This window comes from Rhodamnia argentea, chromosome 10 (assembly GCF_020921035.1).
Source record: "Rhodamnia argentea isolate NSW1041297 chromosome 10, ASM2092103v1, whole genome shotgun sequence".
Taxonomy (NCBI): Eukaryota; Viridiplantae; Streptophyta; class Magnoliopsida; order Myrtales; family Myrtaceae; genus Rhodamnia; species Rhodamnia argentea.
Window position 1 is genome coordinate 7,878,104 of NC_063159.1, and position 24,812 is coordinate 7,902,915.

A 24,812-nucleotide genomic window follows, 5' to 3' on the forward strand; every position below is an offset into this window, starting at 1 on the left:
GACCTCCACTTCGGTGATTTTACGGCAACATTTGGTCGGAAAGATCATATGGGAATTTTGCGCAAAAATTTAAGATTAAATTGACAATAATTGAACACTTAGATTCTCGTAACCTTGCACGCCTTTTCCGATCAGGTACCGCTTATCAGATTAGGAGAGACTCTCTTCGTCAATAAGCGTGGAGAGGATAAAAGAGAAGATCGGAGTGGCTTGGAACTAAACCATTCGTTCCCACAGGCCCACTTCTCCATCAGGTGCGTCCCCCGTTTTTTAACTTTTAATTTGTCTAACTAGATCCTCGAATAACACACACTCTCGGCCTTTTCAAGGGAATTTCTCAAAAGAAAATGCTTTCCTGACAATCTATTAAGGACGATACAATCTCAATCACAAATCTACACACATCACCGTGTGTTTTGCAAAAAAAAATATTTATTAATCGAGAGATCGCGTGGTCAGAAATAACCGATATTGCTATCGTACTATCCGACTAGCAGCTTCCTTTCTCAAACTTCAAATGGGGTCAATCGGAGTCGCCGTGTCCTCGGAGAAGGCGCGAGTCCGGCAGGAAATAAAATGAGAATTAGAGCGGGATTTATGCGAAATTCGTACACAATCTTTCTTTAATATCAAAAAGGAAGAGAAAAAAAGAAATTAATCGATTTTGCTTTTATCATTATTATTATTATTATTTTATTTTATGCCTTGAGTCGGTTCCCGCCAAAAAAAAGAAATTAAAAAGCTTTTTTACATAGGACGGAGAGCCGGGGGGTGTCCGTCACTCGTCACTTTCCCCGGATCGCTTTAAGCCGTTGCGCTTGTCTCCTGTCGACGCGTGTCTCTGATGATTCCCTCTCGCTGCCACCTCACCCTCCCCCCCCAAAGCTCTTCCTCGATCTCTCTCCCTCCGTCGTCATCTCCATCTTCTTCGCGTAGAAGGTGCACACCCACGCGCGCGCGCTCTCTCTCTCTCTCTCTCTCTGCTTTGGAGCCGGCAATGGAGGTCCCGGTAGGGTTCTTGGGCAAGCTGTGGAGCTTCGTCACTTTCCTCCCCTTCTTCTTCTCGCTCTTCGTCCTCGGCCTCCTCAAAGGTAACGCCCGACCTCTTCTCTTCCTTCGTCCCAGTGTGGTTCGTCTCGTCGCCGGAAGCTTGCAGGCTAGCTTTCGCTGGAGAAACGGAGTTCAATCGACGATCACTCGTTGTCGAATGCTCCACCAAAAAAAAAGAGAGAGAGAGAGGATGCTCTAGTGAAAATTAAGAGAAATGCCTGCTTCTTCTTGTTGTGTTGGTGACGACTTCCTGTCCGTATCCGTCGGTGATTCGCCTGTTGTTTTCAACAGCGGCGGTAGTCGGTCCGGTCGCGGTGTGCATCATCGGGTTGGGAAACTCGGCCGTGATCATAGGGCTGTGGATTGCTCATGTTGCCTGGACTTACTACTGCGTGGCGAGGTAATGGTGCTGGCGATTCGCGCCGTCGCGTCCGAAATTTCAGACTCCTCTGTTTTTTTTTTTCCTTTTTAATGCTTTGCAATTCGGGTTTTGTGGTGCCAATAATTTCAGGACCAAGAGGCTGGGGCTGATTCTGAAGATTCTGGTGCTAATAATACTGCCAGTGCCTCTAGTCCTTTGGCCTATGGTCGGGATTTCAGGGAGCATGTTGGGTGGAGTGGCGTACGGGGTCTTTGCTCCCCTAATAGCAACCTTTGAAGCGGTTGGAGAGAATGTGACGGACAAGTTCTATCATTGTTTTCTTGTAAGTCCCCAGTTTGGCTCTGATTCTAGCTTGTTTCTGGATGCTCGGGCTTCTTCTGCAGTTTGAAACGTGTAACTAGGGAACGGTGTCTTTGTGTTGATTTCCAGTGCCAAGATATTCTTTATTTATAGGGCATCTGCAATACGTAATGTCTAAGAATTGCTGGCTGTTTCAGGGAATATAAAGATTTTCTCAAATACCTGTTGAAGACGTGTTAGGGGCGCACTGAGCTATGTATATGAATAGTGGCCTTACAGAAGGTTGACAGCTAAAGCATGCAATTTTGTGTGGATACTCGGCGTTTTAAAAGCTTTGCATTGCATAGCAGATGTCTGGCTAGTCACTGATAGGATCTGGTATCTCTGGTTGCCATGGTATCAATTTATGACCACAACACCTTGTCCTAAGAAAAAGTCCTTCAGGGGGGCAATAGGCAGCTGAAAGAAGATTCAGATAGCAGCTTGAATGAGTCCTTATGTCATTGACCACTTAGTAGTTCTCTTGCAATTTTAGACTTCAGTTTTTACAGTAAAGTCATAAACAGTGAAAACTTTATTGGCCGGATGGAAGTTAATGGTGAACTGTTATTGACGTGAACAAGGCGAGCATCTTTGTCAATGTTTCTCCTTCATTTTGAATAATATATTGAAAGCAACAAGAAGCAAAATCTCATAAGGTCCTTTATAGTTTTGGATGACTTTTTTACATTTCCAATCATAAGTAAGCAACCACTCCACGTGAGAGTAATATGTTACCTGAAAGCAGGGGATGTGCGGCGCTTTTTGTTCGGGTCTTCTATACATGTAATCTCTTTCCACCTAAAGCCCTTTCACTTAGTTTCACGTGCATTCTTTGATAGTCCGGTTTGCGTGTAAGGAAGTGTTAAATTATCCCAAGTAGCTTATGGGGTTCATATGGGACTTATTTACATGTGATAGCTTGGATATTACTAGGTATTGGTATTAGATAGAATGCAGCGGCGAATGTAACCGACTCCATTGATTTGGAAAAAGCCTGGTGGTGGTTGTATTTTTTCCTATACAGTTAGTGTTCTCTCTTTTAATCTTTGTGTGGTGACCGTGAGTCCTTTCTTTCCAGTTATTGCTTTCACAACAATATGCAGCGCCTGTATCCCAATTGTAAATGTGGTTTTTTTTGTACCAGGATGGTCTTTGGTCCACAGTAGAAGGAAGTTGCACTGTGGTACGGGACTTCACAGATTTCTGCTTCCACTCCTACTTTTCCTTTATGGATGAATTGAGAGAGAAAATACAACCAGATGAAAAGCCCATGGACATCAAGTAAAATTGTACCTTAGTTCTAAATTGTAACAATATGCAATATGGCAGCTGCGGCGCATTGACGTTATGATGTTATCTTCAGGTTATCAAAGTTGCCTGCTGCTTGGCTGGTGAGTCTGATGGGGGTGGTAGTAGATGTTCCTTTGATCACGGCTGTTGCCCTGGTGAAAAGTCCATATATGTTGTTGAGAGGGTGGAAGAGACTATTGGAAGACTTGATTGGCCGAGAAGGACCGTTTTTAGAGACGGTGTGTGTCCCATTTGCGGGGCTTGCCATAATTTTGTGGCCTCTTGCCGTTGTTGGAGCTGTGGCAGCAGCTTTCCTTGCTAGCTTTTTTCTGGGGTTGTATAGTGGAGTAGTTGTCTATCAGGTACTAAAAATATGCCACTCCTGAAAGATCCTTGTATTTGAACAATTTTGCATCAGTGTGTTGATAGCTTTTCTTTATCCTCGAGTTTGATCTGAACAGAGATACCTAATTCCAGGAGGATTCGCTTCAAATGGGAGTGGCATACATTGTGTCGGTTGTCTCATTGTTCGATGAGTACGTTAATGATTTACTTTACCTGCAAGAAGGGTCTTGTCTGCCGAGGTGCGTTTGCGATCTTCTTTCATTTGATCATTCATGCTTGATAATCTGTGAGGATTTGTTCTACTACAAATTGGTGTCTAAGTTTGAGCCACCAATTGACAGCCAGGCCCAAATATCGTCGAAACATGAAAGCTAGCCTCGAGAGAAAGAATTCCAGCGTCAACAATGGATCGAGGGATGGCAAAGGAGGTCCATACATTTCAAAACTATATTCACAACAGTCCAGAACATTGAAGGGGGCTATCCAACAGTATAGACCAGTGCAAGTAAGATCAATAGACGCCTCAATCATCTTTTTGATATGATGTTCACCAACGAAAATCTTATCTCTGCAGGTGTGGGATTGGCTCTTTAAATCATGTGAGGTTAATGGTAGGATACTTCTGCGTGAAGGTTTGATTGATGTTAAAGACATTGAGGATTGCATGTTGAAAGGAAATTGTAAGAAGTTAGGCATCAAGCTTCCTGCTTGGTCAATCTTACAATGTCTGCTAGCTTCAGCTAAGTCGGAGACTGACGGTTTGCTCATCTGTACGTTTATCAAATCTGAGTATTTCGTTTGTGGAATATGGATAGTTGCATGTTATTTTAAGGATTCTCACGGATGTTTTTTGAATGGATTCACAGTTGATGATGTGGAGCTTACATTGATGAACAGTCCGAGGGACAGGATGTTTGAGTGGTTTATTGGCCCTTTGTTAGTTATCAAAGAACAAATCAAGGGCCTCCGGTTAACCGAAGACGAGGAGGCGTGCCTTAGAGAGCTAGTAATGATGTGCAAAAATGAAAAACCCGAGGATTGGGACGACACTGGATTTCCATCCGATGACAGTGTGAGAAGGGCACAAGTGCAAGCCATAGTTAGAAGGTATGAGTTTGCGGTCAATCTCTTGTCCCTAGGGTAATAGATAATACAGAAATGTACACTATCAAACTGTATGTACTGTGTAGTATTAGATTCGGCCCATGCTAGTCCCTCCTTCACCTGCTTGAATTAGAGAGGCTGATGGGAATCAGTTCCTTCCGTGCATTTACTTGATGGTTGCAGGTTGCAGGGGATCGTAGCTTCCATGTCCCGATTGCCGACTTTTAGACGCCGGTTCAGACATTTGGTGAAGGTGTTGTATATAGAGGCTGTCCACGCCGGTTCCTCTGCAAACCGCATGGGAGGCATCTTCAAATCCGGATATGGGAGGGATAGCTCGACCGGAACTGCTGATGGAGAGGAGAGAGATGTAGGGCGTGTCAGCATGCCTGATGGGATTGTCTAGCGATTTTCTTCGCCGCACGTGATTAAGGGTCCAGCATTCGTACATGGTCATACACTGATAGTTTCACGGCATTAGGAACTGTATTGTATTGAACCAGGAAAATTGATTTACCAAGGTATTGTACAGAAAGTGTTCGCGACGGCTTATGTTTTTGGGTCACTTGTGTTTTGTGCTTCGGCGGACAACTTGCAGTCAGAATGTCAACTTCTCGGAAGACCAGGGGATTTGGAGCATAGCCGCTGAGATTTGAGCCTTTCTTTCTTTTGAAGTCAGCTAGTTAAGAATAGAAATGCTAGTTTTCTCGAAGAATTTAAGGGTCTATTTGACTTGAAAAATATTTTCTTTTAGAAAAATCGTTTGTAAAGTTTAGAATTAAAAATATTTTCATCATTTACGAGAATATTTAAATATAAATTATTGTCGATAATTATATATTTTTCGTTGATTTATAATTTCAAGCCATTTTTAAAAAAAAAATGCTTTTTGTGTTATTCATTTTTCACGGTACCCGGACATCCGGCATCCATATTCTTATGGGGCATCTTTTTTCGAGAGAAAAATATGATGGGACTTTTTCTCGATTCTTTTGTCAAAATTTGAAATATTTTTTAAAATCGTAAAGGACAACAAAAGAGATTATATGTATGTGTCAATATTCCCATTTTGGAAATCAAGACAAACCTAATGCATATTCATTGATATGAATGAATCGCTGATATCAACCGTCATTCCTTGGATCACGTGAGTTCACCTGCAAACTTTTCCATTGCATCTCCTTCAGCCAAAATGTCTGGGTCACTGCTAAGTAAGCAAAGAACTCAGCATGGTTTTGAGCCTGTCATCTATTTGTAAGAACATTTCCTAAGTTCGGAAATCTCGATTCATCTCCTCCTTCTACTCTTTTAAAGGAAATCAACGCATTAGAACTCGATACATCTGGTTATCTATCTAGTTCTCCTTCCAGTACCACTCAGGCACATGCCAGCAAAAGATGTAGTAAGCAAACTCACAAGAGTTCCCTGTTACTGTTCATGATAATAAGATGGACAATAATTTCAGCCAGGCTGAGAAAACTCTAGCTCTTGCCAGGGATGGAGAATCCCCAGGTCGCGCATGTCGGCACATTAATCATAATGATCAGCCTATTAAAGTCGCGACAGAATCTTGATATGTCTGTCGAATGTGAATTTTTGTTTGCGATTCGTTGATTGCGCTTGTTTTGGTTAGGATGAGTCCGGAGGAGGGGTTCCGAATTCTGAGGAGCTTCTAACAAGAGATCGTTCACGACAATGAGCTCGTGAATCTTCTATCCGAGGAACCACGGCCAATCTGCTATGTTGGGTTCGAACCGTCTGCCAGAACTCGCATTGCTCGGGTCCTGCTTTTCACCTGATTGATCGCGTCTGTCCTTGGCAATTTATCACGATTTTGTATTTTGTGCATCTATGCTTGGCAATTTATCATGCTTTGGCTAGATGGGTAGTGGCCTGGTTTTTGTTCTCTAAGCTGTTTAGCCAGTCGAGCGCGAAGGTTTGAGATAGAACCCCGTCTGACATTGCTTTTCTTTTTTTTGTTGGGACTGGCTTTTCATCGCTTCTGAAGTCCACATTTTCATTTTGCCGGATGCAAAGTGAAGATTTTGCTTCTTGATTTGCTTCCTCCGGCGAGCAAAATGGATGGAGACCCAGTGAAAATCCATCATGCGATTGAGCTGTGGAAATCTCTCGGCGTGGATCTTACCGATGATGAAGTGGAATTTCTGTGGTCGTCAAGAGAAATTAACTCTCGCGAAAGACGGACACTGGCAAATATATCGTGACATCATGAGCAATAACGCGTTCCGCTGCGTATTTAATCAAATCCATTTACCAGCAGGGCCGCATGTCTATTGGCACATGCTGAGCTGTACTTAGGCAATTTGACCCTCTTACGCGTAGCTATCCATTTTTGTCCATCTTTACGAAGAATGAGATAAAATTTTGTGACAGAGCTGCATAAAGTGTGCGGTAATGAGCCTTTTATGTTACCGTAATTTTTTGCGGCTAAACCTAGTGCACACTTTTTGTGGCTAAACCTAGGTTAATTTTTAAAATCAGTTAGGACTCAAATCGTTACGGTGCTTGTTCTTTTAAAGGATTACCTGAACCGGAAAGGTCCGAAATATTCGATTTGGTTCGTGTACCCAAATTAATGTCCTCGACCAAAAAAAAAAAAAAACAGTTCACTTGTGCTTTTATCTGTGATAATAGCTGTATATCTCAATCTTTTTGACCCATTGAATATGAAGGATTAAATTTGACTGAAAAAAACATATGAAGGATTAAAGGCACTAGAATACTTAAGTGATTAAAAAGAATGAATCGTGGAATGAGGTACCACAAAATGAACGAAGATTATAATATAAATAATCAAGTTAAATGTTAGATTATAATTCATGCTTGATAATTCCTCACAAATCGATTTGCCTAGGTATTCACAGAAGTACTCGTTTTGGACCCAGCTAGCCGAGAACTGAAATGCTTCTCTTCCAGGAAAATATTTTATTACGAATATATTTAGGCACAAATAATTATAGATAATTAAATATTTATATTAATTATTTTAAACAATATAAGTGAAGTTTAAACAATATATTTTAAATCATATCGTGTTGCATTGAAGCGTTAGGACCGATTCGGACTAAACATTATTGATAACCATGGATACGAATGCTAATATCAACCGTCGATCACGGGACCACCACGTTAATTATCAAATTATCATCTAAATCATAAATAATATTTATTGGATGACAATAATATACGCTGTAAATTACTTTCCGGAAAGTTAATTTAATTTAAAATTCGACCAAAAATATTAATTTAAAAAAAAAATTGAAAATTTTGTCTTTGAAAGAAAAGGGCAAAAAAGTCTGATCGGTTTCCCCCCTTTTCAAACACACGTCAATCTGTCATTTCCCGCACAACTCCCTCCCAGTCCGCGCTTCGTTCGTCTCCTTTCGTCTCTTCACTCTCTCCTCTCTGCACTGGTCGAACTCGGAATCCCCCCGGCGATGTCGTCGAAGGAGCTCCCTGAAGACCCCGCCAACACCGGGACCGAGGACGAGACCGTCGCCGCCAGGAGGAAGCGGTCTCGCCGCGTCAGCTTTGCCGACGTGGAGATCACCTCCGTCCACATCTTCAAGCGGGACGAGGATTACTACGACAGCACCTCTCCCTCCCATCCCAAGCCCGATGGCCCGGACTCCGGCGGCGGGTCCGCGGGGGACGACGCCGGGGTGCGGCCGCTGTTTAGGGATTTGGGGGACCACAGCGACGACTCGAGAGAGCGCACGCCGAGCGGAGATTACGATAAGGAGGACGGGGAGGAGGACGACGACGAGGTCGGGGTCGCCAGGAAGTCGTTCCTGAGGCCGATTGGGTCGCCGTCTCCGGGGAGCAGCACGTTTGGCTCTGCAACTTCTAATGACGGTAAGTTAATTTGTGTCTGTACGATTTTTAGCTTACCAGAGCTTTGGGTTTAAGAAAACATGGTAGGGTGAATTTCAGTGTACGGCGAGCAGACTTGGTGAAAATTGGTGGGAAAGATATTTAGGCTGTGAAGCAAACGCTTCAAATTTTTGGACTTGAGCCTCATGTTTCTTCTAAGATTTGAATTCACCCCTCTCTCTCTCTCTCTCTCTCTCTCTCTCTCTCTGAGTTTGTCTGCGGAGAGGAAATTATTTATAGTGACTAATTGCTGTGCTATAAGTGGATGAAAGCTGTGGCTTTATTTGTAGTGCTATGCTGCAAGTTCCTCTTTCTGGCCCTTATGTGGGCCGTAAAGTTTTATGTTGTCCTGAATATTGTGTTTTGCTGGTACTGTTTCCCAGAAGACAATTTTTTTGGTCCTGTCTCCGCAAGCTTCATTAGACCCGGAAGGCTCTCTGACTCTGCTGCTTCAGATGAAAATCACGATGTAACTATGGACTCTACAGCATTCTCAATGCATTTTCGTAGCCTTGCCAGATCCGACTCTGGCATGGAGAAGTCGCCAACAGGCATTCATCTTACCTTTGATGAGAGAACACCCTCGGACAGAAATACCCCTGTCAGCACTGGAAGTTTAATGATGCTAACAAATGCTAGGAAGCTGACTCCAGAATCTGCTCGTCTTATGCATAATGTTCACAGTAATGGTAAAGATTCCAATGAAATGAGCCTTATTGGGAATAGTCCAAATAGGTATGACTATGGTAGACTTTCTCCCTCCTTGGATGCCATCCTGGCAGAAGGCAGCCAGGATTTGCAAGCTCTTCCTGGTTCTGATGTTGACAATGCGAATGCATCAGCTACTTTTGAAGTTTCCAATGCTGATGAGAGTGGAAGCAGTAAGGAGAATGTTAAGGGTTCTGCAGATAACATGATGACCTGTATGGGCACTGATGGAACCAATCAGATGAGTGTTCCAGCTCATCATGAATTAGACAAGGCAAATAGTGCTTCCGAAGGAATGCACATTCAGAATGTTGGGAGTGATTCATCTAATATGGTCGACAGTTTCACTCCCGATGCACCTGTTTATCAGCATATCCATACTCCCAATCAGACTATAAAAGTAAGAACATTGTTCTAGTATATATTTTATTTGTTTATTTACAGATTTATTTTTTGCGTTTTACATTTTGACTAGCTAGAACCACTCAACCTTTATTGGGGCATCTGGAATACGTGCACCTCCCTGGTAATTTTGAGTTTGATTGGTCTCAGAAACTAATGGTGGAATGGAAGTGTCTTTGGTTGCATGTAGCAGTTATCTGCTGCAGCCATATGCAGCACTATATTCTCTAGTTTAGGAGTAGCTTATGAGATCCTGTTGCTGAGATTTAATTTTACGATCAACGATGTATAATTCCACAATTGATTGGTTGATGTGAATTACGCATCTGTTTCTCATGCATGTTGGCTAGGCTATATGGCTCTCTGCGTCCCTTTCTTTATTTTGTTTTTCTTGTCTTCTGTCTAAAGTTCAATGAAGGCTATGCTGGGATTTTTCCAGATGAATTTTTAAGCTTCTGGTTTCTCAGACTTGCTCTCTGTGCGATAATCGGAACATTTTTTTGGGAATAAATGGACCATATTGTGGATTGAAGCTTTTAATTCTCTTCTCTTTGCAGCTTGGGTCTGTATTTCAACATGTGACTGAAGTATCTGTCAAGGAAAATTCCCTGTGGAATGGAAGTCAGAATCTTGATTCTACTGAACAGGACCCCAACAGATTGCACACATCTCATTTGAAAGGCTCTATATCGTCTTTAGCAGCTAAAAGGCGGCAATTATTTCTGGATACAGTTAGTTCACCTGCAAACTTTTCCATTGCATCTGCTTCAGCCAAAATTTCTGGTTCACTGCTAAGTAAGGAGGGTTCGACGCTGTCATCTTTTTGGAAGAACATTCCTAAGTTCGGAAATCTTGATTCATCTCCTTCTACTCGTTTAAAGGAAATCAAAGCATTAAAACTCAAGTTATCTGGTTATCTATCTACTTCTCCTTCCAGTACCATTCAGGTACACACTAGCAAAGATGTAGTAAGCAAACTCACAGTTTCCCCTGTTGCTGTTCTTGATAGCAGTCCAACAAAGACCCCAATCATAAATAAGACGAATACTAATTTGAGCCAAGCTGAGAAAACTCTAGCTCTTGCCAGGAATGGACAATCTCCAGCTCGCGCATCTTTGCACATTAATCATAATGATCAACCTGTTACAGTAGCGACAGAAATGGTCTCGCTCGACAACTTCAGCGTGTCAGGTGGTGGAGTGATGCAACCACAATCTATGTTCGAGAGTTCTGAAAACACTGCCTTGGTCTCTTTGAAAACTGATCCTTCATTGGATGAAACTGCTGTTGCTCGAAGAAAGGATAATGAGGAACCTATTGTCAGTCGTAGGTTGTCAACTTCCCCAGTGCAAAGGTTAAATCATGAGTTATTACCATCAGGGAATGATCAAAGTACACGTGGTTTCTCTATGCAACAAAATGTGTACACAAAGTCCATTGGCAATGACTCAGATCAATTTGGAAGTCCTTTACAGTCTGTAGCCTCTGGTGGCTATCCAATTGAAGATGTTAACAAGATAAAGTCCTGCTTCCTTGAGAGGATATCTCCAAGGGGCGGAAACATGTTGGATTTGCAGAGTTTAAAGCCGCTCAAGGACCTCCAGACTGAAGCAGATGGAGTCAGATCAATAGATGAAGTTTCTTTTGGGGGAAGAAAAGTTTCTTCTGTTATGCCTGATTCCATATATCCAAACAAAAGTACTGATGTGTCTTTGCCTAAAAAGGTCATGTCGTGAAACTGAAAGCACCTCAAGATCGTCATGATTTTCTGTTGACACCGATGAGTTTGTTTCTGTTATTTGTCTTTATTGATTCTATGGGTTGCTATGCAGAGCCTCTCCAAGGAACCAGCGCAGAATGACGACAAAGAAATCCATAACATGCCCCATCGTGAGAATATGCAGTCCATTGTTGGGGAAAGCATAGCTACTTCTAAGTCTCACGCATTTGGCATTATTAGTAATGACAATCAGCTGGAGCCTCGTCATTCCGAAAGTATTTTGGCGGCACAAGAGATCAAGGAATGTCACCATCGGAAGAGGAAAGGAGATGTTCTTGAGGATGGAGATCCTGTCGGTAAGGTCGCCAGGACAACAGGGAGTTCAGAAATCAAAAGAAGTGAAGGATTTGATGTCAATTCCTCACTTGAACATCCCAAAAATTCTTGTATGGAAAGAGAGAATACTGGAAATAGCATACCACAATGTAGAAATTGGAAAGATGTTAGTGTAATGTTGACAATTCTATATCTTTCCTTTTTGTGGTGCTCTTCACAATAAGTAGTCCAATACTCGATGCTTCTCTTTGATTTGGAGATCAACTTGCAGGTTTTTACAAAGTTCTTGGATGATAGCAGAAAAGTAACGTCTCCCTTGGTTGACAAGCTAGATATGAGAATGGTATTTATTTATTTTCCTTTCTTTCTATTTTGAGGTTATGCAAATTTTCAGTCATCCTCTTGATGTTCTACATATAGTTATTGGCATCTTTTTTTTTTTTTTTTTTGTGGGTGATGTATAGATCAGCATGCTCGATGAGATGTTAGTTTACCTTCAGAAAGTCAAAAACTACGAGCTGCTTAGCTCTGCCATCCAGACTAAGGTTAGCTAGGCTATTGGCCAATGTCTGCCTCTATCTCCTTTTCTTTTATATGAAGGCAATTTTATGATGTAGCAATGTAATGATTTTTAGTTCGTGATTTTACAGAAGGCAGATCAATCTCGTAGTGCTTCTGAGAAAAGGTAGTGTCCATTTTAACTTTGTGAGAGTCATGACTAATTGATACGTGGCGTGTTGGGTATAAAAAATGAGTTTTTTCCATCATTGAGTTTTGCAGATTATATGAGATCATTCCTCTGCTGTATAAAGCATTGCATGAAAAGGAGAGATTGCGCTTAAATTGTGCGAAGCGCGAGAGGCTGCAGGTATAGAGCAACTCACTCACATATTTTCTTAATTCATGGTCTGCATGCTGATGTTGTTCTCAGCAGAAAACAGAACAAATCTTGAGGTCTTCGATTCAAGAGTCTCATGCATTAAAGTTGATAATCAAGAAGACCTCATTGTTTGCTGGTGAGGGTGGCAGTCCTGATGATCATCAATGTTCAACTCAATTTGAGAACAAATACGAGGTAGGTGACTTGTTTAGTTGTTGTTGTATCATTCGCTCCTAGCAAGTGCCGATCTAGTGCATACGATCGCATCCTGTCTCCTCCACCCCAAACTACCACATTAAGGAAGGAAAGGAAAAAAAATGAAGAGAAAAAAAAGTGAATGGAGGGAAAGAGCATGACTGACATATTCCGAGACTGATGTGACAGTCAACATAAAGTTTAATGGGATTTACTCTGCTTTTCCATCCCCAGAAACGTATTTTCGTTTCTTTCTCAATAATTACATGTCAACTTCATAGCCTTCTCAAATCCACAGTTTTTTTTTTTTTTTTGAAATTTCAGATGGTAACCCTGCTTGTGACTAAGTTTGTCAAATAGTAATTTCAGCTATTTGAAGATGGTTGTTATCATTATTGTTGTTGAAATTACTTAAGATTGAATGAATCTGCTCGTCCAGTTATGGCAACGGGAAGTCCTTTTCAGGTTTCTATTGCATATTTTCATCCGTATTAAATTTGTACGAGTGCCCAAGGCACAATGGCTTACGGCATCATATTCTTTCATTGTTCTACATATAATTAGTGATGGGAAATAAAACCTCTTCATCTGGTTTTTAAGTCCTCATTGTTACTGCTAAAGAGTTGAGCAGTTGTGTATAGACCCATTTGTTCCTATGCAGTTTTTTGTGATGTGATCATGTATTGTTACCGGATATGGTCCAGACATGGAATGGTACTCGCATTGTAGTATAGTTGAATAATGAATGTTGCCTGAAATGCAGTAAGCCTCTGAAGTTCATTGAAAGTTTTTCTCTCCTGCCATGCAACTAATGATGCAGTTATTGCAAATAAACGAAGAAATAGAAGCTAGTATCTCTGAAGTCTTATGACCAAACTGTCGAAACTAAGGCAGGAAATTCTCATTACACTCGGGCCATGTAAAAAGATGAGATGCAGACATGTCCCAGTTCAAAGCATGAAATCTGACTTCCTGCTATGTTTTGATTTCAGTTTTGAAGTTTATGGAATGAATCCCAATATCACATGCTTAAAGCTGTATAAATCCAAGCACCAATTACGTCAACTGATAAAAACTATGAATAAAGTGAGAGGTCTAGATTGTGCCATCAAAGGTAAAAGCAATTAGGACCTTGTATTAAAATTCACCTCACAGGCTTAAAACTTGTCCCTTACACCTTTTCATAAGGTTTAGAAAGAATAGATATTTTATTTGTCCTATACTTTTTCTAATTCTGGAGGTGAGTATGCAGTCAATGACTTTGACCTTTTTAAAGTGATGTATATGTTCAAAACGCAAGCTCATGGTCAAATAATTCTGACATGCAAGCACTCTTTAAGTTCTGCACAGAAAGGTTGCGTCACTTCCTACCATCATCGTCTAATGTATTGTTGTGCACGGTAGTGAATATTTATGTGTGATGTGTAGCAGTTGTGACTTCATGCTTCTGGGACAATTATTGCTATCCTGCAATCACATATTCATTATTTCTCAGCGTAGCATGTAGTGTAGTAACATGCAGGTTGATCTTTCTTTATTAACCTTTTTGCCTTTTTAGTTAGTCATAATAACAATATGTCTTAGCGAAAGTCATTGATTTTGTGCATACTCTGTTAAAAGAGATGCTATTTCTGCAGGTTTCTCATAACAAAATGACATCAATGAAGCAGGAGATTGAAATCTTAGAGAAGAAAATAGAGAACTTGACCAAATCTCTAAACAGATTTTGCAAGATGAAGGAAGAATTAGATTGCGTAGAGACAATTGGACTAATCAATAACTTGATGAAGAAAAGGATGTGTTGCAGATTGGTTCGCCTGGATTTGCAGGTTTTCTAATTTACCGTTTGTTCATCCCATACAATGAGAATATTAATCTGTCTGACAGTTCCACCTCTCTACTGTTTGCTCAGCTGTGGAAAGTGAGTTCCTTTGAGAGTAAAAGTGGCCATCATGATATCACTCTTGACTATCTTGGGTTAATTTTCCAAAGGTTGCTTCTTCAATTTCGATTCACGCTATAGAAAAGTTCACTTTACAGTTCTAAAGCAGTGTATAAATTGTAATACGGTTTTTATTTTTAGCTTTTCCGTTTCCTTGAATCAATGCAGGCTTAGCTTGACTGCTCATCCAGTTCCAAGTTTAACAGTTTCCAACAAATTGGTTGATACAAAGATAGAACAGGTAATGTATTGTCACTAATGTGGGAGAAGAAATACAGAAGTCTATCATGGTATCTTGTAGCTTATTTGTTGTTGTTTTGCAACTAGACCTAAATGATGTTTTCTCTTTTGTTAGAATTATCCAAATATGGCAGCTCGCACAGCATTTGCTTTTGTTTTCAACAGCAAGACAATTAAGAAGTATGCCACTTCAAAATGTTTGGCAAAGGAAACTCAAGTGAGTGTCAATCATAACCTTTTGATGCATCAGTCTAGATTAAATGCTTAAAATCCCTTTATTCTCCAGTAATCTTGTATGGAAGACGTATGAGGTTATCAGCAAAGGCTGTGTTCCCTTCAGCTGTATCTTGGCCCACTTTTCTTACTTCGTGTTTAATGGCTTTGCAGATGACACATCTCGTTCTTAGAAATCTCTTGGATGTACTTGAGGAATTACTTCTAGCACGACTAGAAATTAAGAGTCTAACATACACAAGTTTTTTCTCTCCAAGAGGTAACCAAATGTTTTTGTGCTTGGACTCTGTTTTCTTTGTTCTCAAATCAATTGTTTCTTTGGATGTTTTTGGTACTTAATACATTTCAGTACCACCGCCTTGTGTGATCTGCTCCCTTCCACACCAAAATTCTGCTTTCATGATGCATTCATCTTCACTCACCGTCGTGTTTAGTAGCTTTTCTTGGTGTTGTTGGTTTGCCCCTTACTCGTAATTTCTTATCATCATCCAAATGCAAATTGCACTTTATCCATCAAGCTAAATTGTAAGTGTTGTTTGTACCTTGAATTTGTTGCTTTTTCTCAATGTGGTCCTACAGCTGAATTCTTTTCAAAGTCGGTTGTTGAGCTTAATGACTTCTGTTAACTGCAGTTCCGGTCAATATTGTTTTTGTGCATGTTGGAGGGAGTTACTGGGTCCTTGTTTTCATTTTTAGGGATAAGTGGTCAATTTTGTGTTCATACTTACGGGAAGCCAATTTTTGGGAAAGTTCAGTTTCAAATGTTTTGGTGCTGTAATATAGATGGGTTTGCTTGTTGATTTTCTTTGCTGATTATAGACATAATAACGACTATAACAAGTGGGTGGAATTGCTGAGTGAGAAATTACTTTTCAAAAAAAAAAAGAGTCAATAAGTTCCGGAATTGAAGTGAAAATTTTAATTTGAGGATGAAATTCGGAGAATCAAAAGACCAGTCGAGGAACTTAAATGTCATTAAATTGATGGGCATGTGTGGCCTGCCTTCCTTCATTCTCGCTAAAACGAGACTTTCCATATATAGATCTACATTGTTACCATGTGCACTGATTTTGATTCATGCATTTTACAGATGGGCAACTTGATCTGCTGCTTTCCTTCATTAACTTCCACAGTGATCAGAAGGTGGCATTAAGCTTTGACATGACATGTCTGAATTGGTAAATTTCTTTTAGTTCTTTTAATATGTTCTGGTGTTTAACATCTGAAGGTTCCACAAGCTTCTTTGCAGCTTAAAAAAGTCGTGCATTTACTTGCAGACAGCTTTACAAGAGAAACTAGCATTCTTTGACATCTTATGTTTCCATTTACGCTTCTCTGGACGGGTCACCCAACCTAGAAATGTCACTTGGGAATTAGATTTCTGCAATTCGCTTCTCTTATATTGTACTTGACCAATCATGTGAAGTACTTGCCAGGGTTTGCTCCTTGCAGGCCTGTCTAATTGATAACCTAACCATATGATGTGCTTCTGTTTTGCTCAATTATCATTTAGGCTTTTGGTGTCCAATCTGTGAATTGGACATTTGCCGTCTCAGAAATGAGAAACAGTATGTTCCATGCATGAGTTTTCTCAGCTTGTTGGGTTTGACATTGGCATCTACTCTACTTCTCTGACTCCTTTTTGAACTTCCATTAGTGTCGATTGGATTAGTTAAGTACTGCTATTATTGAGGAAAAGTATTTTTTTATCTGGACCTTCATTATACTTCAAACAAATCCTGTTCTCTTCTAGACTTCAGGGATTTTTTTTTTTTTTTGTGGCACCAATCTTGGACATTTACCTTTGACTAATTCACATTGAGCCCTTTTTCTGGGCTTCTTAGTTCGAAGTTATTATAGATTATGTGCTGCTATTCAAACTGTATTCATACATAGTGGGTCAAATCTATCGAACCATTTCTATCTTCTGTTCATGAAGATGACTCTTGGTGATGATGGCCATTGTGCAGTGGGCTTTATCCTTCAGAAGTTCTCCCATATCGCATCGACGCTTCCATGGAGAAAATTTCTCGCTCGCTGCCTCAGTCACTTTCAAAGGAGATTACAACCGCTATAGAGCGTCTACCAGTGGGATACTCAAGGATTTTGAGGCTCTGCCGATGTGTCTCCGATGCATTACAAGGTTAAAGTATATTGTGATGAATAAGTGGAAAAGTTGGATTCCAAAGCTTGTTGGTGTCGACATGCATATATTTGATTTTGAACATGCTGAAACTGGTCAATATATGTGGTTTTCAACATGTCAGACGTGATCTTTAACAGATTCTAAATTTTGGCAGTTCGACACCAATCTTGCCGATGCCCATTTGGATTAAAACCCTGTCGGCTTTGTGGAAGAAATAACCTATCTACAATGTGTTTGATTTTTCCTATGTAGTTGGAATTTGTGCCACGACTAAAACCTCAGATTTCATCTATGCAACTATAGTGCTTGCGCTGTGCTGGACATCAAGGTTGTCTTTTGTTTGGAATTGCGTCGGGGGTAAGCTTGAGGATGCATTGGCATCACCAATTGTACATGTATGCTGAAACCCGTATGAAGAGATTTTGGATCTAGTTCTGGTATCATGTAACAAGTTGTGGAATTGGCATACTGCGAAAAGTGAGGATCGCTTGTAATCTGATTAAGTCTAGGGGCTTTTTCTCTCAGCACTCGGGGGAATTCTACCTTTTACGTCCATCTATTTGTACTTGTGGTTGTGCACTTCTTATGGTCCATTCTCTGTATTGATTGGGGGTATCAAGCATATTATGGAAACTTTCACGTCAAGCTTTTGGTATTTTCTTTAAGAGCCACGGGATTTTGTTGCGATGATTTGATGATTCTATTCAGCAAAAGCAGTAATTTAAAAAAAAAAAAAAATTGGTTCCGACTATTTTGGCAGTTTTTTTGGAAGAACTGCTTGCAAGCTATGGATTGTGATATAAGTGGGAAGGATTTCTTATTTCGCTAGCGGTCGATACATGGCGGTGTTGGAGAGAAGTCTCAGGGGGTCATGACCGTTTGTCCACTGAAGATTTAGAAAAACAAAGTTGAAAAGCTATATGGGCTTGTGGACTTTGCGTGCGTGGCATTTTCCATTTGTAGAACCACTGACAATCAGTGGGGAGTTAAAATTCCGATCACCTTCCTCACAGTTCAGTCTCGGGTATATATCGTGATGGTTTGGTGGGTAGGGTTTTGGGTCATCTGTTTCTTGCGGGAACGGTGGTGATCAGAGGGCGTGGCATGGCTGCCGATGGAGAGGCGACAGCAAAAAGCAAACCTCTCTTCTAGCAAAAAACAAAACCTCTCTTCTACCTGTTTTGATTGCTTAAGTTGACGTCTAAAGGGACCTTTATAGGTCTGAATTCATCAGATCTTAATGGAGTAGAATCATGTGATTGGATGAGGAGATTCTATGTATTTTGAGAATCGACCTCCTAATTGTGGTCACAAGAATAATCATAGAATAGGAGGTTTTTTTACCACACCATCGACCATGTTTAATGTGATGGCAGCTATTTCCGCAACAATTCACTCCTGAACCTAGCAGCAAATGGGCGGGATGGGCTTGAGTTCATACTAGACTCTACTTTCTTTGTTTGAGCTGCTACCACGCACGAAGACCGGAAGATCTCAATTGTCCTGAAGTGGACAAATCAATCGAAGAATTCTTCATCCTTTGGATTTAAAAAAAAAAAAATTCCTATGCTGCTTTGCGCTGGTCGAGCTTTCTACAAAAAAAAAAAAAAAAAAGCGAGGCGAGAACGTATTCTCTTATCTCAGCTTCTTCCTTGTTCATTGGACTTCTTTGGTTGGGGGAACAAAAGGTGTCTTTCCATTCGATGAAAACAACAACAGTCGGATTTTGCAAATGTCTGATTTGTGTTAATGTCGTCACTCCCTATCCATTTGCACGGAAAATGTTTTTGTCATCGTTATCATACTCCTAATTTTTTTTTTCTAATTTATATAATATCTTTCAATTAGTTTTTACATGTGCATTCAATCCCAAAAAGGTTGCTCCCAGCAAGAGCTAAGGTTGAAAACCTCATATGCTTCCAAAAGCAACAAATCCAATTATTTTACCGAGCGACCCGCCAAGGCATAGGGGAACAAGTGAGACAATAAGAAAATTAAGACACCACAAAGAGGAACGTTGTTTTGACGTGAAATAGGAGAATGAGGAATGACATAATTGATAAACGGATATTACTTTTGTTGTCCATAAAAATATTAGACATGAAAGAATCGTTATCGATAATGAAAATATTTTTCATTAAATAATTATTTCATGCGAGACAAGTAATCATATTTAAAATATATTTTTTTTAAATCGTTCTTTTTTAGCGAAACAATCGGAGCCTAAATAAAATAAGACACAACTCCATAGACCAAACTTATTGGAGTATTCTATTATTAACACAAATGGTGGAAGTTTCCATATGAATGTTTAGAGGTGAGAGCAACCGAAGTAACACTCTCCCAAGAACATATGCATTATTGCATGAATTAATGACGTGGATCTACCACTTTATGCAGGTTTTTTTTTACTGTTCCTTCTAGGTGCACTATTTAAATATATTAAATAAGGAATACTTTGATTTTCAGAACATCAATGGGAAAATTATCAAAAAAGTCCTATATTGTAAATATGCGAATTCAGTTCTAATTTTTTTTTTCAATTCAGTTATAAACCTTTTACATTTGTTGTAATTCAATCCTAAACCTTTTATATTTATATCAATTCGGTCCTTCGATCAATTTTGATCCAAATTGCTAATGTGATGCAACCGACGCTAACATGACCAATTCTTAACAATATTTTAATGTTTTCTCAACTTTTTATTTTTCAATTATATTTAATTTTCTTTTTGTATTTTTTTTCTTTCAATTTTTTTCTCTTCTTCCTCCACCTCTAACTGGCCGCCAAGTCCGGCAACCAATTCAAAAATAAAAAAAGTTTAAAAATATTAAAATATTATTAAAATTTATCCGGATCAGCGCCACTCACGCCATGTCATCGCCGGCCGCACTATGTCATCAACTTCCGATAACAATTGGCTGAAAAGGCTAAATGGACACAAATACAAAAAGATTTAAGACCAAATTAACATAATTACAATATGCTTATAACTTTTTTTTATAATTTTCTCATACGTCAACTATGCATTATATTATAAGATTGATGTATTGAAGAATTGCAAATTTGTTTAATTGCTTAACAGTTATTGAAAGATACTGAAATAATCCTTCGATGGCAATGAACTGAGTAATTAGAATCCCCATCAACTTACACAACCAAAGAAGAGATTGAGTGGTGAGGCTCAAAGCCAGGAAGGGTCAGGCTCTGACTAACCTCTCAGAAATCACTCTATTTAGAATGTGATGGAACAACAAACCACAGAAGAGTGTCGCACAGTTATTAATTGACAAGTTTTACTGTTGACTCACAAAGTAATATCATATTTCACACGGGTCCTGAAACAGTAAAAAGCTTCATAGCTAACCCCGCATAAAATTGTCCTCTGACAATGAGAAACGAATAGCCGTAGATCACATTCTCGAGTAAAACAAGCCGGTAGTGCGAGGTCTTCAATGTTGCTAGACAAAATCAACATGACCATAGATGTGAAAGGCGTTTGCCTTTTTGACATTCCAAGACACAATTGATCGCGATCTCCTGCATCTGTTTTGCTATATCTTCCATTGGTAACAGAGCATCTACAATCTGCAAATAAATGGAAGGAACCCATATGATCGGCAGCTACATGAATACAGCCCTCTCAGTCTTCTAAGCATCAAAAATAAAAAAATTGATAGAACTCCTACATCCATCTCCATCATGATAATTGAAAAAGCATTCTTATGTGGCATGCTACGTGCAGATCGAATGCAATGCAAACATGCCAAATAGAATAAAATTGCACAGGAAAGGAATTCACAGCTGTAAAATCTAATGTAAGTGTCAGTGTGGAAACCATGTACAGCAGTCATCTAAAAGCTAGATATCAGGACTAAATCTTCTCTAGTAGTAAGCTGATAACCACAGTATTCTAAATACACCAGTCGAACCATGTACACTGTAAAAAAAAAATCCTTATTTGAGTGCTTTAAAGACCAATGAGAAGACAAGAAAGAATGATGGATCTTTTGAGGATTGCAAATGCAGCCTACGAAGATTTCCAAAACCACAGCAAACCAGGTGGGAATGTCCCAGATGACAACACACAAGGTATATTAACATGAACTACCAAACGCATGGTCGAATCATATTGCCGAATTTAGTAGATGAAGTTTTGACCTACCTTCCAGGAGGCATCACGCAGAGCATGGTAGCTTTTACCAACCTTCCTTTGAAACTCAAGTTTCTCATACCTCTCACCTCCATATCCTCCTCTCTCTGCAGCTTTCTGAAATTTTGAAATTGCTACCTGGAGTCAGGAAGTGCTAGTTCCAATATATTATAATAAAGAAACAGTACAGTATCACACATTCAACAACTTAAAGAAAATCCTTGCTGTTCTTCTCATCTCACAATCGAAGAGATGCCTCTCCATATTGATCCAACAGTTTCCAGGTACACTTCTCCTTTTTCAGTGACAGTTTCTCTAGATTTTGACATCATAAAAAGGAAAAAATTTCTTCACCAACCAAAATAAACTCTCTCTCTCTCTCATTTTCTTCGGACCAACCAGACTTCAGGATAGGAATGTCTCTCTCTCTCTCCCTCCCTCTCCCTCTCCCCCTCCCTCTCTGTCCTGCTCTTGCCACCTCCCCCTCCCCCTCCCCCTCCCCCTCATGGTATGACTAGATTACCTCAGGTGGTATGTCCAGATAGAAGACCAAATCTGGGGCCAACAAACCAATCTCTGGTGCCTGAGAAGAGGAAAAAAAGAATCATCTCCAAACCACAACATAAAGAAGATTGAATCTTCTGGTGAAATATGCTCTAGTGGTATTAACCTTGCACCATTCGAAATCAAGTCCTTTGGCAGATGAAAAAGCAATGCCAGAGTATGAATATCGGTCAACAATGAGGGTGGTCCCAGATTTCAGTTTTTTTTCCATCAAAGATCTGCAAACATGAGAGAGGTAATTGGCCAATAAAATGAGAAATCATCCTGGTACCTGCTTACCATATACTTTGTACAAGACTAGCATGACAAGACAAAAAAGACAAAAACAAAAAGAATGGAATAATAAGGCATGCTAATTAGCAGCAGAAAGTTTTTTCTCGTTTGAGAGCAAGCGTGCTTAATCATATGCCATAAGACAACCTTGTCAAAAAGATTCAACAATAGTTTGCTCAAATGATATTGACTTTGCCAAACATACTAATAACGACTATATCATAGCGAACCATCCTGTCAAGAAAGCATCTTATGCATCCACTATACCATTTAACATCACATGCGGTACTACATCATAATCATTTTCTTGACATGTCTTCTCCACATTAGTTGTGTAATGGATGCAAAAAACACCTCATTAAATCACATGTTAGTGTTTCACCTCATAGAGATCCTGGATGCTTTCATTCTCAAGCTGCCAAATACCTAGCCCGTACACAAATTACTAATTATTTTTCACCAATTATCCTCCAGAATTTCTAATATTATGTTATTATTGTCGCAGATACTCTCATACAAAGACAAGGGTAAGCATGTAAACATGACCACCTAAAACAGATGGTCAAAGAAAAATAGGTGTTAACCTTCCGCTTTGTTATGTTTATTAAGAACCACAGAATCATTAGCCATCCCTGTTCTGTAAGATGAGAAGACATCGTGTCCACCAGCTCACTAAGGAAAGGCGAGAACCACTTAGTTGGCAAACAGAGCTAGATATTTACTAGGCTCGTCTCTGCAAATAGATTGACCATGGTGTACAGATTTTAGCAAGGAAAGCACAAGCTGCTTACAAGAAAGATGACATACCTCTTCTCCCATCTGTTAGCACTGAAGAGAAGATGCGTCGTGTAGTCATCTAACTGCGATTCATTAGAGAGGTAGGATGATATCATCTGACCAATGCTTGTAGTTCTGTCCGGAAATCGCCACAGTTCAGTCGAATGCCCCAGTCCCTCCAAGAAAGAAAGCAGCCTCATTGACTGCGAACTCTTACCGCTGCGATCCAAACCTTCTAGAACAATAAGAGCACCTCTTGACTCACTGCTGCCCCCGTTTAGGCAGTTATACTGACCCTTCTCCATTCTAATCTCCCGGATGCAAGACTGCCGAGAAAACTTCGGTGAAATAATGAATGACTTCTTGGCAGCTACAGCACCAATGGTTCTGCAGAAAAGCCCACAGAACAAAAGCAAAGTACTTAGGGAAGGCCTAAAACATTTATTAATGACAACAATCTTTCCAGCAACATATTAAAGCTTCACATAAACAAGGGGAAAAGTATACAAGAAGCCCTGAACATTGCTACGGATCGCAATCGAGTCGTAAGAGTTTTTGAAAAAGTGCGATTAAGCCTTCCATTTATCACTTTTCCAGTTTCTCTTCCGTGGTAATCTCTAACTCTAGAGATTCCAGTGCACTAGTTTGAAAAAATTCAAAATTCAATTGCACCAATCGCAAGATCCAACCCACAATTTCATTTTGTACACAAGTGTTGAAACTTCCAGTGAACTACTCCATCGATATGCATCCACATTCAGTTTTTCCTTAAAAAATAAAAAAATCACTCCGAGTTGAAAAGCTAGAGCTCCCAAAAAAATTACAAGATGTTCTCTACGTTCTTTCCTTGAAGAAAATTGTCCAACGAATTATTCAGACCAAGCGAAACTCGAACCCCAAATTGACAGCAAAGCAATTAAATGCAAATTCATCTCGAAATAGGATTTATTCAAGGACCCTCACATGGACTTAGTAGCTATGAAATGGCAAGCATGGTTCATACCCTCCAAACCCCCACAGAAGCTAAAGCTGCAAGAACCAGAAAAGCAAATTAAACCCACTCATCGGCATCCCCTTCAACAACGAATTAACCATAACACACGAGGAATCCACAAAAGTTTTTTTTTTTTTTTTTTCTCTGTAGCAGACAAGGAATTTCGAGAGAGAGAGAGAGAGAGAGAGGGAGCGAATGAGACCAAAGCGTACCACGCTTAATTCGAAAGAAAGAAGCTCCGGAAAGGAAAGCCCCAACCGCGGGAACTTGAGGGGAATCGGCCGAAATGCTAAATCAAGCTCGTTCGATCGGTCTCCAAAAGGCTCAAAAGTGAGCGAGAACAGAGAAACCTTGCCGGGCAGGAGACGCCTCGATGCAGGTCAGCTGCTCGGAGCGGCGTCTCGCCGTCAGGGAAGGCAACAGGCGATCGTCGTGTCGGGGCTGGGCAGCGACGCGAGGCATCCGCGGCTGAAGTGAGAGAGAGCAGAAGCTTTTGGGCCTGCTCAGAGAGAGAGAGAGATTTAAGGTGGCGCTCTGATTTCTCTCCAGTCACCTTTTGGCGCCCTAATCTGGTTATTCTGAAATTGAAGAAGCGGGAGCCGTCATGTTTGGCTATTTAATTTTGGATGAACCTCCAGAATTTCGTGGTGTGCAATTTGATGTAATCGGACATGCCAAATTACATCTAAGTACTATACTTATGTTGTAGTGGCCGCCGCGGCGACCACCATGGCATGACCCTCACATTGCGCCGAATGCTTTTAAGGAAAATGTTCGGACTCTCGCGAAGATGCAATAAATTCGATTGTATTTCATTAATAAGCATAGCCTTTCGGGTCA

The 24,812-nt window shown here is 40.2% G+C and overlaps 3 protein-coding genes across 6 annotated transcripts; 2 read left to right on the forward strand and 1 right to left on the reverse strand.

Moving 5' to 3' along the window:
- The first annotated feature begins 930 nt into the window (after nucleotides 1-930).
- On the forward strand, nucleotides 931-5,078 carry LOC115739162 (uncharacterized membrane protein At3g27390). Its single transcript, XM_030672129.2, has 10 exons — nucleotides 931-1,091; nucleotides 1,342-1,450; nucleotides 1,562-1,754; nucleotides 2,919-3,055; nucleotides 3,138-3,426; nucleotides 3,542-3,648; nucleotides 3,755-3,914; nucleotides 3,984-4,179; nucleotides 4,276-4,516; nucleotides 4,697-5,078. The coding sequence occupies exons 1-10, from the start codon at nucleotides 998-1,000 to the stop codon at nucleotides 4,917-4,919; spliced, it is 1,749 nt and encodes a 582-aa protein (XP_030527989.1). The 5' UTR covers nucleotides 931-997; the 3' UTR covers nucleotides 4,920-5,078.
- A 2,773-nt stretch (nucleotides 5,079-7,851) lies between these two features.
- LOC115739138 lies at nucleotides 7,852-17,239 on the forward strand. Of its 3 annotated transcripts, none has more exons than XM_030672088.2 (16): nucleotides 7,852-8,389; nucleotides 8,791-9,515; nucleotides 10,075-11,241; nucleotides 11,350-11,739; nucleotides 11,845-11,916; nucleotides 12,038-12,118; nucleotides 12,224-12,258; nucleotides 12,354-12,441; nucleotides 12,508-12,648; nucleotides 14,286-14,477; nucleotides 14,561-14,640; nucleotides 14,759-14,831; nucleotides 14,946-15,047; nucleotides 15,218-15,323; nucleotides 16,155-16,242; nucleotides 17,035-17,239. In XM_030672088.2, the coding sequence occupies exons 1-16, from the start codon at nucleotides 7,972-7,974 to the stop codon at nucleotides 17,210-17,212; spliced, it is 3,936 nt and encodes a 1,311-aa protein (XP_030527948.1). In that variant the 5' UTR covers nucleotides 7,852-7,971; the 3' UTR covers nucleotides 17,213-17,239. The 3 variants fall into 3 exon arrangements, with proteins under 3 accessions (XP_030527948.1, XP_048127085.1, XP_048127086.1); XM_048271128.1 differs by having other exon boundaries at nucleotides 8,794-9,515; XM_048271129.1 differs by lacking the exon at nucleotides 17,035-17,239 and adding an exon at nucleotides 16,517-16,791.
- Nucleotides 17,240-20,428: 3,189 nt separating this feature from the next.
- LOC115739140 (thymidylate kinase) lies at nucleotides 20,429-24,488 on the reverse strand. Of its 2 annotated transcripts, XM_030672090.2 has the most exons (7): nucleotides 24,185-24,488; nucleotides 23,942-24,007; nucleotides 23,009-23,365; nucleotides 22,035-22,146; nucleotides 21,888-21,947; nucleotides 21,377-21,481; nucleotides 20,429-20,799 (listed from the first exon to the last, which is right to left on the reverse strand). In XM_030672090.2, the coding sequence occupies exons 2-7, from the start codon at nucleotides 23,977-23,979 to the stop codon at nucleotides 20,683-20,685; spliced, it is 789 nt and encodes a 262-aa protein (XP_030527950.1). In that variant the 5' UTR covers nucleotides 23,980-24,007; nucleotides 24,185-24,488; the 3' UTR covers nucleotides 20,429-20,682. The 2 variants fall into 2 exon arrangements, with proteins under 2 accessions (XP_030527950.1, XP_030527951.1); XM_030672091.2 differs by lacking the exon at nucleotides 23,942-24,007 and having other exon boundaries at nucleotides 24,185-24,487.
- Nucleotides 24,489-24,812: the final 324 nt, after the last annotated feature.